Source organism: Nerophis lumbriciformis, linkage group LG04, assembly GCF_033978685.3.
Source record: "Nerophis lumbriciformis linkage group LG04, RoL_Nlum_v2.1, whole genome shotgun sequence".
In the NCBI taxonomy this organism is placed as follows: Eukaryota; Metazoa; Chordata; class Actinopteri; order Syngnathiformes; family Syngnathidae; genus Nerophis; species Nerophis lumbriciformis.
The window spans coordinates 23,253,747-23,269,925 of NC_084551.2; the positions used below are offsets into that span (position 1 = coordinate 23,253,747).

At 36.6% G+C, this 16,179-nt stretch overlaps 1 protein-coding gene across 2 annotated transcripts in view; it reads left to right on the forward strand.

Moving 5' to 3' along the window:
- Window positions 1-16,179, forward strand: part of LOC133597907 (RNA-binding motif, single-stranded-interacting protein 3-like) — a 379,536-nt gene that overhangs the window by 158,094 nt on the left and 205,263 nt on the right. For both annotated transcript variants that reach the window (XR_009814684.1, XM_061950903.1), the window contains exon 3: window positions 510-568. Coding sequence is in view for 1 of the 2 variants with exons in the window: in XM_061950903.1 (XP_061806887.1) it covers window positions 510-568 (59 nt within the window). In the remaining variant the exon portion in view is untranslated. The remainder of the gene's footprint in view (window positions 1-509; window positions 569-16,179) is intronic.

The following is a 16,179-nucleotide window of genomic DNA, read 5'->3' on the forward strand; positions in this document are numbered from 1 at the left end:
ACTCATCCGAGTTCAATGGCTATGGTTCACTGCTAGAAATGAGAAAAATCTCACCAAATTGTTCTTGTGAAAGATTGTGGAAGTTAATGATGCAGCACATTTGTATCTTGTTTTAAACGTGTTAAAGAAAAGGACAAAAATTAAGGACAGAGTCTTGCATTCATCCATTAAATAAGCTATTCAGATGCCCATAAAACCCAAAATGCATTGCGTATTTCTACTACGTATTACTTTCAAGCCCTATGGCAGACGAAAGAGGTCAGTGGCCAAAAGAAGATGTTTTGGACCTCATGTCAATTTTATCCCGTTCACATTGGACATTTTAATGTTTTTGTACTGCATTAAAATATCTGATTTTCAGAAAAAATATGCATTGGGACGTCATACAATGCAGTGTGACCAGTGGACAGTAGCTATGCTATTTCCCTCCTCTTCTACTTTGTAGGCTTCAAATGTTGAAAACTACTAATTGAATCGCTAATACAAACGTTGTTTTGCTGTTTTCACAGATACGGAAAAATTGTTTCCACAAAGGCCATTCTGGACAAGAACACTAATCAGTGTAAAGGTGAGTGAGTATCCAGTGGATCTCTTGTTTACCAGAAAGGCACACACAGGCCATGATTGCTGATGAATAAATATATGAAAGTTACTACTGTGATATCTGGGCTATGGAGCACACCTTCATTTTTGGATACATGTTATTTTGTACATATATTGGCTGGACAAGTCTATACGTTTTTGAAACATGAAATATTTCCACAGGCACTCAAATTGTGTTCATTCAAAAATTTGACAAAATATAGTGCCTCCTACATGGCATACAGTATTGGCGCTCAGTCTTCATTCTTCTCCTGCCCGCTGAAACCGCTGAAGTCATCTGGCCTAATTTGGCTTGTTCGGGGTTGTGGATTTCCGTTCAGTGTGGCGGCTGTTTCTTTTTTTCGATGGCTGGATTGATTGTCTTTGGCTTTGGGGCTGTGTTTTGTGCATGTGATTGTGTCTTCTCCATGATGAAGGTGATTCCATAATGGCTGACTGCAATTTAATTGGTCTGATGTGATTAAGGCAAATTTATTGGCGGCATGTGAAGCCTATGAATCCGGAAAATCCCTAAATTAGCCGCAACACTGGATAAAAGTGCAGGGTTCAAAGCGTGAGAAAAAGTTTGTTTGGAAATGATTTCTCAGGTTTAAGTGCTGTTTGTAGCTGTTTGGCAGCCGCTCGTCTTTGAACAAGCTCCTAGCATATAACACACTAAGCAAAAGGATAACGTAATGTTACAGAAGCAGTGTTTGGAAAAGCTTATGCTTTCTCTGACGGGTTCAACAAATATATAGAAACAATGATTGACAATTTAAACCACAACCATTACAAAGTGTATCTTTTAACTGTGACAAACATAGACATTTATTTGTTAAATTTGTTCTTGTGAACCACTATTGGTAACATATTCTAGCCATTGGGGATTGTTTGTTTTAAAAATATTTAAAGGGGACCTACGATGATTGCACTCTACCTTTTTAAAGCATTTCCTTGTGGTTTAGATATAATGTATTGGATATGACTTTGGTGCAAATTTTGCTCCAAAGTCATATTTATAACCCTTTTTTCGAGCCTGTCTGCAAGATGCTCGATTTTGGAGGCGTTTTACAGACTGCAAATGAAACCACACCCCACCCTCAGCAGAAGTATCATTATCTATCTTTTGAAAATGTACACCGTTAAATAAATATTTTTCAGACATGGTCGAAAGAAAACTTCACACACATTATATAGACTCACCCAGTCACCACATGAGGTACACTTGCACACCCGCTGATCGATTCAGACTCCAGAGCTGCATAAAAAAGCTGTTTTAATTGGTTTCAGCAAATCTAATTTAATGCGTTTTAATGCCATTTGAAACATTTTAATGCCCAGGTCTGACCCTATATGGTTATTATATACAGTCAACAGCTTACAATTGTTTGTATTCACACAATTATAAGCATTTGACAATGATAATTTTGAATAGTTGGAAAGTTTACTTTAACTGTTACTATCTAGTGAATTATTGGCTCGCAAGACTGTTTTATCTAAGAATGTATTTGTATTCATTTATTTTGTTTGCAGTAGCATCCAATGTTCTGCCTGTCAATCACCACACTGTTCCTTTAATCAAAATTTAAAATGGGGAAACTGCCATTAAGCCCTGTAAAAACAAATTAAATTTTGAACTAGTTGATCAATATTACATACCCAGAAGCCCTTTTTAAAAATGTATCTCTTTAAAATATGCTGTAAAAATGCATATCCTCTGAAAATACGACTTATAATAGCCACAAACTGAAAAGATACATTTTTTTAATCGGGAAACACTTAAAAAAACAATTTAAACATTTTATTGAATAATAAATTAACATTATTCTAGGGATTTAAATGATGCATTCATTCGGAAATAGATGATGGATTTAAACATCTTGGAAAAATACATTTCATTGATTGATATTTGGAAAAAATGCCAATAAGATGCAATACAAATAAACCGATTCATTTAAACATCTTAAATAGGTTGTGTTGTACACCCTCTGAGTTGTTTAAAATGGGTATAGTAGATAGCAAGATAAGTATAAAGTGTCAGGCAGATGAAGGAACTCATTCATTTACTGTGGGAATGTCAGAAAATAAGAGTTGTGGTCTGTTGTGTGAATTGACCATCTTAGGCCACCATAGATAACGTGAGGCACCTGCATCACGAGAGTTGCTAATGTTAGTCTTGTTAAGTCATGTTTGTCGAAGTGAAGGCGACTGACCTACTCAGTGGCCTAGTGGTTAGAGTGTCCGCCCTGAGATCGGTAGGTTGTGAGTTCAAACCCCGGCCGAGTCATACCAAAGACTATAAAAATGGGACCCATTACCTCCCTGCTTGGCACTCAGCATCAAGGGTTGGAATTGGGGGTTAAACCAATCACCATCATGAGTCTCGGGTGCGGCTACTGCTCACTACTCCCCTCACCTCCCAGGGGGTGAACAAGGGGATGGGTAAATGCAGAGGACAAATTTCATCACACCTAGTGTGTGTGTGACAATCATTGGTACTCTCACAATATTATGTCAGACCCACTCGACATCCATTGCATTCGGTCTCCCCTAGAGGGGAATGGTTACCCACATATGCGGTCCTCTCCAAGGTTTCTCATAGTCATTCACATCGACGTCCCACTGTGGTGAGTTTTTCCTTGCCCTTATGTTGGCTCTGTACCGAGGATGTCGTTGTGGCTTGTGCAGCCCTTTGAGACACTTGTGATTTAGGGCTATATAAATAAACATTGATTGATTGACTTTAACTTTAACTTTTTAAAAAATGTCCACTATAGAGGCAGCGCTTTTCAAGCTTTTGGACCTCACAAAACCTCTTCTATCCAGTTTGAAAGCCAGAGACAAAGAAAAGAAACACACAGCTGTAGCAATAATCGATGACAGCAACTTTCTTAAAATCATTTTCATTCATTGTTTAATGGATTGATGTATTGACTACCGGCCCAGTCCAGTCCTATTACATTTGTTAATGCCTCTGGACATCGCATTTAATACTTTTTAATGCCATTAAAGGCCTTAATTTTTGCAAAATCCATTTAATGACGTTTAATGCTTTTTAAACTAGACACTGTATATCACTGTGCCTTACCGTTTATTACTGGTTGTGGAAATCTTGTCCACCACTGCACTTTGTATGCAAAGGCAAACTGTCCATCTTTAACTGCCCGAAGACTTTTTCGATGGATAGTTTTTTAATATATAAATGTCTTCTTGGACTCTCGCTATTATGTTAGATCCACTATGGACTGGACTTTCACAATATTATGCTAGACCCACTCGACGTCCATTGCATCCGGTCTCCCCTAAAGGGGGGTCACCCGCATCTTGAGGTCCTTTCCAAGGTTTCTCATAGTCATTCTCATTGACATCCCACTGGGTTGGGAGTTTTTCCTTGCCCTTATGGGGGATCTGAACCGAGGATGTCGTTGTGACTTGTGCAGCCCTTTGAGACAGTTGTGATTTAGGGCTATATAAATAAACATTGAGTGATTGATTGATGACTTGTCCCCTCCTATCTGTGTTCATTTGAGTGTAGAGACTCCAGTCATTACAGCTTACGCTCACAGAATGTCCTCCACATATTGGTTTCTAGCACAGAACTTGGTAAAAAAGCCTTCAGTTATGCTGCTTTCTGGTCATGGAATGACATCCAGAAAGATCTGACGCTACCAGAATGAGGGAGTTAAAGTCCATTTTAAAAGATCGAGAAACCAGTTCTCTTGGGCAATGTACTTGCTTTTAAATTGAATTATTACTTATTCGTTTTAAATTATTTTTGACCTGTTGTGGTATGGCTGCTGTTGTTCTGTGGTATTGTCTTGTTGTAATTATTATTGTAACTTTGTTTGCGCCGCCCTCTTTGTCAGGTCGCTCTTGAAAAAGAGATTTTAATCTCAATGAGTCTTTACCTGGTTAAATAAAGGAAATTGAATTAATGCCCTGCGGAAACACTGTTTAAGCAGCATATATGTCACTGCATGTTGCTTGTCTGTGGTATTCTGCACATGCCACGATTGTATGAAAATAATACTTTATATTACCTTATCTTGTGTTTCCGCAAACCGAGTGTTTATTTTATATGATTTATTTGAAAGAAATTGAGCAGGCAGGACTGCATGAAACAAAAAGGAATATGCGGCAGTTCCAGCTAGTAGTATATACATACAGTATGTACATACATACTGTATGTACATCAGTGAATATGTGACATCACAAATGGCTCACTGTTGAAAAAATAGTCCAAAGCGAACTGAAGTATCCAAAGCAGCTTGCGAGCTGACACTTACAGGTAAATGCATGAATCATATGATTTGATGCTTTAGCATTGTTTAACACGAGTGAGTATACAACATTGTAACAACATTTATAAGTGAGAAAACACACAATTCATCATATGTCCCCTTAAAAATCTTTATTTTTTGTGATAACTAACTGTTTCAATATTCTAAACATCTGATGTGTTTTTACATAAATGTTACAATATTGATGACAATGGCTTATGCTCATACAAAATATGTTTTACAAGACGACATACTTGTCATGATGTTGTAAGCATTTCATCCTAATGGTACTTAACAAAGAGCAGATTTAAGAATTGTAACATTGTTGCAATTGCCGAAATCAAAATGCGGCGTGTCATACAAACAACGAGAATATATCTCATATAGTCTTTGCGAAGACTGAGACCCCTGTTAGTGGTGAGGGTCTTCCCATGATGGTCGGCTTGATTGTTGAAGTGGTCTGAGCGAAGCACTAATCAATATGATTGTAGTCATATACTTTAAATACACCCACAGGCCTGTGCTCAGTATGACTACTGCTCCTCCTTCTGGACCGTGCTTAAAACCATATTGATGTATAAAGATAATAAAATAGATTTCATATAATCAACTGCAATGATATGAAGGGAAACACAATCTCATTGATACTAATATGCAGGGATCATCCATTACTATAATCATTGGGGTTTTTTTTAAATCACCCCTAGTGCCTTTTTAAATCACTACCAATTTACTTTATCTTGCAGTCATACCAAATGGGTAGTTATGTATAGTACCATCATGCCAAATTGCCAATATTAAGGATGGGCACGGAAATACGGTTTCATTATGGCACCGGTGCCTCAGCGCTTTGCCAACTAGTGACCCAACAACAACAACACAGCAATTCCTCATTATGCACCAATGACAGTTAAAGAGAGCGAGGTTGCATTCATGAACCCTCGTATATATGATTCTCAACATTACAAAAGTCTCTTTTTGCATGTTCTCTATGTTCTTCTGCAACTACTATCGCACAGCAGGTCTCTCCACATGTTTGCACTAAGTGCAACAGGGACTGTCACTCAAGAATTGGCTTGAAAAGCCATGCTAGGCGTTGTCAACAAACATGAAAGTACTGTATCAACAAAAAAATCAAGTTGAAATGTGAAAATTATAATTAAATAAGTGTATTGTATAATTACAACACTCATTATAACTGAAAATATATTACTAATAATTGATTAAAATAAGATGACAAAACTATACAAATAAAAACAATAAACTATTAATAATAATTAAAAATACCGTAAAAAATAAAAAAATAAATACAATTAAAAATTAAACATCAAATCGAAATAAGTGTCTGAACTAAGAGCATAAATTAGCATGGTCTTCCGTGACTAAGCTGCCAAAGAAGAAGGAGTATTACTTAGTTATCATGTAATATGTATACGGTAATTGAAGATTTTCAATTACTAGTATGTTCAACTTGAATGTCATAAAATTACATGGGAACGTTTTCCATTTTAAGTACTGGTTCGGGTACAGTTTAATCACTGTCACCATTTGTTTCAGGTACTGATTAGATAGTATTGGTTAAATTGTAAACAATACCCCTCCCTTGCCAATATGTGTTTTGATTTCATAGACAGTAATTAGGACGGGGCTCTGGAAAAAAAGCAAAAATGTCTGTTATTGTTTGTTTTTTAAATCTTGGCATACTGTAGTTTTTCAGTGAATTCAAAATCTCATCACTAAAGCAGGGCAGGAATAACATATATTTTTGAAATGTAATATTGCAAAATGTCAATCTGAATATTTTTTTAAATAGACCAAAAAATAATGCCCAACAGACATTCATTCATTCATTAATCCAGCCATAAATTAATGCAATTAAACACTGTCATGCACAAGATGAAACCGCTGTAGCCGCCAAGGCCCTAAGTAGCATTTTTATTGCTTGTGACGTTGACTTCATGTATGTTTTTAACAGTTGTTAACTTACAATACATTTTCTTATCAGCTCGCCATTAGAATGCCTTACAAGCAGGATAAGTGCTGGCTTGATTGCAAAGGCATTCAGTTGGGACTAGATAAGTGCTTAGCGTGACTAAGGGAGTATAAATTGGCACAGAGGTTTCTCATGGGAAGGAAAGGGATGGATGGGAGGCGGCACAAGGAAGTCGGGGGGAGTGGGTAAAAATAGCCTCAGGCTGACAGAAAAGGAAGGGTACCCTTTGAAAGTGATGATTTAGCAGACAGCCTCTTCATTTCGGCAAGATTAGATTGAGACAAAAGAATGACAGATGGAGACAGATCAGATCAGTCTGCTATTTTGGCATTTTTGTTTAATAAAGCCCATCAAAGTACTAAATAGAACTTTGCACTTTACCACCCAAGTCGGGTTACTTGTTATACATTACAAGCTTGTTGGCATTTGTGAAACCACTGAAGAGTTTATAATTTACAATACAGTGCATCTAATTTAGTTTTTGAGCAGGGGTTCCAAACTTTTTTCTTCTGAGAACTATTTTTACAAAACAAAAATGGCAGAGAGCTACTAATTTTGGTTACCTTAATATTGATAGTTTATTTTAACACAAATAAAGACAATGAGCTTGTTTTGCCAGAGCATTAACAACATGTTGGTATCTACAGTTTCATTGTAGGCTCTTAATTGTGTAAATGGGCTTAACTTGTATAGCGCTTTTCTACTTTCAAGGTATTTAAAACGCTTAGACACTATTTCTTCATTCATAAATTCACACACACATTCACACACTGATGGCGGGAGCTGCCATGCAAGGCCCTAAACACGACCCATCAGGAGCAAGGGTGAAGCGTCTTGCTCAAGGACAGGGATCGAACCAGAAACCCTCAGGTTGCTGGCACAGCGGCTCTATCAACCGAGCCACGCCATCCTCCACTATTTATCATGTCTGGTTACTGGCTTTCTCACCTGTCCCTAATTGGCAATCAGGATAGACCTGCTCCTAATTGCCAAATGGTATGCTTTTATAGTGCATCCGAAAGGTATTCACAGCGCTTCACTGTTATGTTACAGTCTCGCTCCAAAGTGCAAGAATTCAATTTTGTTCTCAAAATTTTACAGACAATACCCCATAAGGACAGTGGGATTTTTTTATTCTTTTTATTTATTTTTTTACATTTTTGCAATGTACACATGTATGTACATAAGTATTCACAGCTCCATCAGGTTGGATGGGAAGTGTTGGTTTTCACCCAGGATGTCTCTGTACATTGCTGCATTCATCTTAGTCTAGTCAGGGAGGTGACCAAGAACCCGATGGTCAAACTGTCAGAGCTACAGTTATACTCTGTGGAGAATGGAGAACCTTCTAGAAGGACAACCACCAGTCAGGCTAGATGGAAACCATTTCTTAGTAAAAAAAGTTTGTCAAAATGCACCTAAAATACTGTAACCAGAAGAAACTAAATTCTCTGGTCTGATGAGACACAAATTGAACTTTTTTGGCATGAAAGCCAGGCATCATGTTTGGAGGAAACCAGGCAACACTCATCACCAGGCCAATACCATCCCGACAGTGAAGCATGGTGGTGGCAGCATCATGCTGTGGGGATGTTTTTCAATTGCGGGAACTGAAAGACTCGTCAGGATAGAGGGAAAGATGAATGCAGCAATGTACAGAGACATCCTGGATGTAAACCAACGCTTCCCATCCAATCTGTTAGAGCTTGAAATGTGCCGCAAAGAGGAATGGGCAAAACTGTCGGTGTGCCAAGCTTGTTGCATCATATTCAAAAATACTTGCGGCTGTAATTGCTATCAAAGGTGCAAAGTATTGAGCAAAGGCTGTGAATACTTATGTGTGATTATTATTGTATTATTATTTTTAATACATTTGCAATATTTAAAAAAAAACTTTTCACATTGTCATGGGTTATTGTCTGTACAATTTTGAGAAAAACAATTAATTTATAACATTTTTAAATAAGGCTGTAACATAAAATGTGGAAAAAGTGAAGGGCTGTGAATACTTTCCAGATGCACTGTAAGCCAGCCACTCTGGACTTGCTTGGCAGTTGTGCTTTTTGTCTGCCTTATTGCTCAACGTCCACAGTTTCCCCTATGCTTCCTGTGCATTTCTCTGCTGCACTATTTCTTTATTTTTCTTAATAAATACAGTACATTTTACCTGCACGCTGACTGTCGTCTCTGCATCATGGGATAACGACCAACCACATCCACATCCAAATTGTCACGAGCGTGGGGGCGTGGAAGGCAGCTTTGCGGCAATGCGACCCCAAGATGCAGCAGACGACAGGCAGATGGTGAGTACAATATTATTATTTAATAAACAAAAGAAACACACTCACGAGGAGGTGGGAAAAACTGAGCAAAAGAAGGGAAGTGCTAAAATAAAAGGATACGTAACAAAACTTATTTTGGGAGAAAAACAGACACTCAACACATGCGGCAGGTAGCGTAGCAGAACGTATGACAGAGCAGAGCATTAGGCATACAACAATGAACCGACAGCGCTGGTAGACTGATTGGCAACCAGGCTTTGGTGTGTCTCGGATGCCAATCAAGGACAGGTGTGGGAGCCAGTACTCAGTGGACTGACCAGGGAAGTGAAACCAACAAATAGGAGTACTGGACAGGAACTAAAACGCCACACAAACGGGAAAAAACAACGCAACGTTCAAAACAGTCACAAGGGTGGGACAGAAACCTGACACACAACACATATTTTGCATTAAACATTTTTATTTGCTTTACATATTTCAGTATGCAGTTCTTTCTAGGGTTATTTTTGTATCACTATTCAAGGTACTTTGACTAAAAAAAGGATTTTGGAAATTGCATTTTATTTTGGAAGCAGAGCACCGTTCAAACAGTGCAACCATTGTCTTTATGCTATTTTGTTGTTATTTGTCATTAATTATGTCTGAATTAAACACTTCAAATATAAAAGTACTGAGAGTATACACACACATTATTTGACCCTTTGGCGAACTCCTCAAAATCAGTTGACTTATGAACTACTGGTTTGAAACCCCTGATTTAGAGTCTCCAATGTAACCTAACATGAAGTGAGGTTGATTCATCTATGTATTAAACTCACCTAAAAAAAACACTGAAAAAAGCCCTCAATTTGAGGTATTTTCATTGAAAAGTATTACATTCATCATAATAGCAGATCCTAAGTTTGATATTCTGTATAACCAAAAAAGTGGCTTTATGAAGTAATTTATTGTTTTTAATAGACAGTGCAGTCTTAGACATTCACTACAATAAAACATCAGGTCCACATAAAATGTTTAAGTTAACACATAAAAAATGCTTTTCAATGCAATACAAAAGCAAATGTTAAACAATGAACTTGTTCTTCTCCCTCTGCTTCAGATGGTAAAAAAATAGATACGAGTAGACCCATCAATCGCAGTCATGAGTCATACTTTGTGAGATGATAAGCTCTCATTATCGTGGCCAAATAAATCCTATTTTGCACATTTATGTGTCCCAGATGCTTGTTCAGTCTTTTTATTCATCTTACACTTTTGTTAATCAATCACCTTTTCTTAAACACATGCCCCTATTAAATTACACGGTGGAAAAGTCACAAGGATTTATTGCAACGTTCACTTTCTCCCATAATTTTATTGCAAAAAACACACCTGAAAGTTTTGCCATCACAATTTCTGGGGAAAGCTCCTGCAAAACCTGACATTTTAAATAGGGCCAGCAGGATCCTGGGGGGGACTGGTAAATTAATGTTTAAAAAAATATACTCTCCACTTGAGTTGAATATGCAAACTGGGCACATGTATTTGTTGTTGTTGAAATGAATCCTGGGCTTTTTGGTGTTAAGGCATACTTGCCAACCTTGAGACCTCCGATTACAGGAGGTGGGGGGTGGGGTGGTCGGGGTAGGGGTGTATTTCATATATATATATATATGTATATATATATATATATATATATATATATATATATATATATATAAGAAATACTTGACTTTCAGTGAAATCTAGCTATATATATATATATATATATATATATATATATATATATATATATATATATATATATATATATATATATATATATATACGTATATATATATATTTTTATTTATTTTATTATATATATATATATATATATATGTATATATACGTATATATATATATTTTTTTCTTTTATTATATATACATATATATATATATATATACATATATATTATATATATATATATATATATATATGTATATATATATATATATATATATATATATATAATAAAATAAATAAATAAAATATCTATATACGTATATATATATATATATATATATATATATATATATATATATATATATATATATATATATATACGTATATATATATATATATATATATATATATATATATATATATATATATATATATATATATATATACGTATATATATATATATATATATATATATATATAAGAGAAATACTTTAATTTCAGTGATCATTTATTTACACATATACACACACATAACACTCATCTACTCATTGTTGAGTTGAGGGTTGAATTGTCCATCCTTGTTCTATTCTCTGTCACTATTTTTCTAACCATGCTGAACACCCTCTCTGATGATGCATTCTGCTTCGTCTCCTTGTTGTGTGCGCAGTTGTGCACTGCACTCTCTAAAAGCCGTAGATGTTATTGTCACATATGCATGTATGGCAGTATTGTCCTGTTTAAGAGTGTCACAACATTGCTGTTTACGGCAGACGAACTGCTTTACGGTAGACGAAAACGTGACTGCTAATGTTGTGTGTTGTTACCGCGTTGGGAGGACGTTAATGAAACTGCCTAACAATAAACCCACATAAGAAACCAAGAACTCGCCCTCCATCATTCTACAGTTATAACGTGATTGGGCAGGCACGCTGTTTATATTGTGGGAAAGCGGACGTGAAAACAGGCTGACAACACGTCACTCAGGTCCGCATGGAGCTGGAGGGTGCGTGGCCTCCAGCTCCGCCTGAATTTCGAGAGATTTTCGGGAGAAAATTTGTCCCGGGAGGTTTTCGGAAGAGGCGGTGAATTTCGGGATTCTCCCGGAAAATCCGGGAGGGTTGGCAAGTATGTGTTAAGGTGACAAAGAACACCTGAAACATTGACAACAAATCCGTAAAATACAAACTGATGCAAGGTTACTGACAAAAATAAGCCTCAAAACATCACAACTGTTGCCGCAAGCTGCCGCAAAATCAGGCGTTTTAGGTCTCGACAATCACAAAATAGGACATCCTGGAGTGACTTATTGTTTGTGTTCTCAGTTTGCTGCAGGTTTGAACACACTGACAGTTTTCCAGTTAGCAGTGTTGGCGTACAAGGAGCAGGAGAGAGCACAGGAGGGAGGAAGGACAACCACTTTCGATTGTGAAGGATTTCCATTCCCCAAAGACAATCATCCTCTCCTTCAGTGTCTCCTGTCTGTTCTTTGCATGTCTCACTTTCTCACTGCTCATCTCATTCGTGCTTGCTCTCTCTACCTGCATCTGCCACCCTGCAATATTCTTTGTCCGCCTTTTCTTGCGCTATCTTCCTCTGCACTCGGTCGCTTGTTCTAATGGCCCAAGGCCAAGAACTCTGGGAACTCAAGAGATTAGATGAGAGCTTTGGTTTTGTTTGTCTGTGTGTGTTTGTGTGTGTGTGTGTACTGTACAGTACGTGTTTGTCCATACAGTGTGTATTTGCATGCACATGCGTCATAACATTATTTAGGTTTTTTATTTTTGTATTTATTTAATTAATTAATTAATATAATTAATTAATCAATCCAACAAAATAATACACAATAATATTATTATTATTATTTATTTTTTTTATTTTTATTTTTTGGTCCTGTCCAGCTTCTCAGGCAAATCATATTGTTGATGTAAATGCCCATATTGGCTATACAAATTTACTTTAAAAAAGAGAAGTGTGGGATACTTCTCTTGTCGCCTTATTTGTATTTGACTTTATTAAATGGATTTATATTATTATTTGGTGCAGCCGGGCCGGTGCAGGAGGGGATAGAAAGAGAAAAAAAAAGGAAGACAGAGGTGCAAATTGTGGGGACAAGAGGGAGACAAGACAGAGAGACAAAAACAATAACAGCAAACACAACAATAACAACAACAACAACAACAATAGAACAACATCAGCAAATATGATATGTACAAATGTGATAGTAAAAATGATAGCAAAGAAGCAGTTAGTGAAATAAATGATAATACAGAAATGACAATGAACATTATTACACTGCAAATGGAGCAATACAAATACCAATAGAAATAGCACTATTTATAATGAATAATAACAATAATTTACCTCTTTAATACACAATAATACAATTTCAGCCTAGCAACATTCAGAATAGCAATAAACAGAGCAATTGAGAGGACACACAAACATGACACAAAACAATCCAAAAGTAGTCAAACAAAAATGAATAATATCAACAACAGTATCAATATTAGTAACAATTCCAACACAACCATTTATAAAAATAATTTTAAAAAAACATTTAAAAAATGAATAGTGTCACAGTGGCTTACACTTGCATCACATCTCATAAGCTTGACAACACATTGTGTCCAATATTTCCCACAACAATAAAATAAGTCATATTTTAGGTACATTTAATAGTTAAAACAAATTTAAATAATGGATCCCATATTCCAATGTACGACTCATTATTATCTAAACTAAATCCAGTTGTTTCTACTGATATAATTTCCATAGCTTGTGTATACCAGTCAGTATGAGTTGGACTATCAACATCTATCCATTTTTTTAGTATTACCCTTTTTGTTATGATGCATATTGAAATAAATGCATTTATACTCTTTGATTGATGCAGATCACCAATAATACACATTTTCAGTGTCATTGGGATGTTTACATGTAGGAGTGTGATTGCTTCTTTTGTTGTTTTCAGCCATAACTCTTTTTTATTTTTCATTTTTTAGATCTTTCAAGAATTTAATATTTTTCAGGGCTGACTGAGTACGATGAAATGTCATTTCTGTGTCATCTTCAGGCCACCGCTGGGAAGCAAAAGGCACAAATGAGAAGGGTTACATAATTCAAATGTTTTCATTTTATCCTTAGTGTTCTGAGGTAGCAATCATTTTCAGTGGGTATGAAGTTATTTTGAGTTACATTATGGATGTGGAAAATGTTTCATGACGTTTGGAAGGAGGGAAACTTCTCAAAGTAACCTTGACTCTCCAAAGGCGCCAATGCTTAGCCTCTAACCCCTTCAGAGAGAGGGACTGATACAGCTTCAAAATATACAGCTCTCTTTGAGTGATGAGTAGACTGCAAGCAAATGGGCCATTCTCTTCAAGGCTGATGCTCTGTCACGAGAGTTGTCCACTTTAGAAAATAAAAAATAAAAAATGTATCCATTAGTCACGCCTGTGGTCGAGACAAATGCTCACTGTCTGGACGATAGTGTGAAAGCCAACACTCAGTAGTATAGACCTGCATAGCAGGAGGTTGTGGGAACAAGTCAGGAAGTTAGAATGTCCACACGCTACCAACTAAATACTACATGGCTCTCAACTTTGACTCTCAATAAATTAAATGCAGCATAGTACCTTCGTAACATTGCTCGGGAGCATTTTTTTTTTGATCTGAGGAGTGAGGATCATTCTAAATCTAGCAGTTCAAGGAGAGCACATGTGCCGAAATATACAACATCCCACCAGGTGGCGTCCTAGTAAGAGCAGACATTGTAAGTCAGTGTATTATGTTCTTCGTTTTATTAAATGTTGACCACTTATGCTACATGTTAACACCCTAAAGCTCTCAGGAAGTATGCCATTAGTGGGGGCAAATACAGAAAGTGCTCTCTATTTTGTTGTGTTGACAAAAGTAGCGCTTGTTGCAATGCGCTCAGTGAAATCAATGAGCCCAGAAAGTAAGTTCTGGTAATGCTTAAAATGACCAAAATACTGTAAATATTACATTTTCATGTATGTGCCTGTGACTACATTGCATAATCACCAAAAATGATTCCCGGGCGCGGCCACCGCTGCTGCCCACTGCTCCCCTCACCTCCCAGGGGGTGATCAAGGGTGATGGGTCAAATGCAGAGAATAATTTCGCCACACCTAGTGTGTGTGTGACAATCATTGGTACTTTAACTTAACATACACCATGTACAGTATATCAAACAGTTTTGGAGGTTTTTTCGGATGGTTTTTAGAGGGCTTTATAGGCAGAATCGACCGTATCACCATGTCTTGCATTGTGAGCCGCCACTTAATAGAAGTTTTTCACTAATTGGATGCACAGCAAAAGAGAAAGACGTGTGTTCCCATAAAGATTGTGGATGATTGGCAGAATTCCAAAACAAGTGAAGTTCAACTTTAAACAGCTTATAGAATCTTGCAAGTTTATTTATTTTTTTTCCACGTGAAGATGACACAACTATCTCCTGCAGTCAGTTTTAATCCTTTTTAACTGGAAAACCACTTGCACATCACATGGTTTAAAAAACAACAAAAACAACCTGCATTCAAAGGTGTCATGTTCCTGACTCGTGGTGATGAATCATCTAATAGCCAAATAACCCCAAATGTATTTTGTATTTGTGGAATGCAAATTTCCCTGGAAGGCGTTGAAGTTATTTTATCAGACTGCTAATGAATTGGTGAAATGTATGTTTGTGCATCCTTTATGAAAGTGTCCTTAATTAGATAAATACTGACACGATTCCAAAAATACTGTCAATTCCTGTGTGGGTGTATGCATACTTACATATATTTATACAGGTACTAGAAGGTGAATACATGCTACGTACTGTATGTGTTGCAGTTTTTTGGCATGTCACATTACAAGAGAGAATGCGTGTGTGTGTGTGTGTGTGTGTGTGTTTGTTATCCTATACTGGCAAAACTTGGAGTTTCTCATTAGCGACAGCATAAATATTTGTTTGTGTGTGGTACAGATCTTGCTGTAAAAGCAGCTTTCCGCCTTTGAACAATAAAACAAGAATCTGCTTATCAGCAATATAGTCCATGCTCCCAACATTATGAAAAAAAGAGAGGATAAAAATTGGTGTTCTGAAGTGTTTGATTGTGTCTCTTTGTGAGGAAAAAAGAGCAAGTGTAGTCCTTCCTTAATATGTTTACATCTGTGATTCCAGCGAAGGCCTTTGTACGATCATTTAATTGTGTTAACATGAAGCCCACTCAGAATTACAGCTGGGGCTTCTAAGCTGTGTTGCTTTCTAATTATTCTCCTGCTTGGCTCAACTCAAGTGTGCCAGCATCTTATTTTATTAGTCTACCTCAT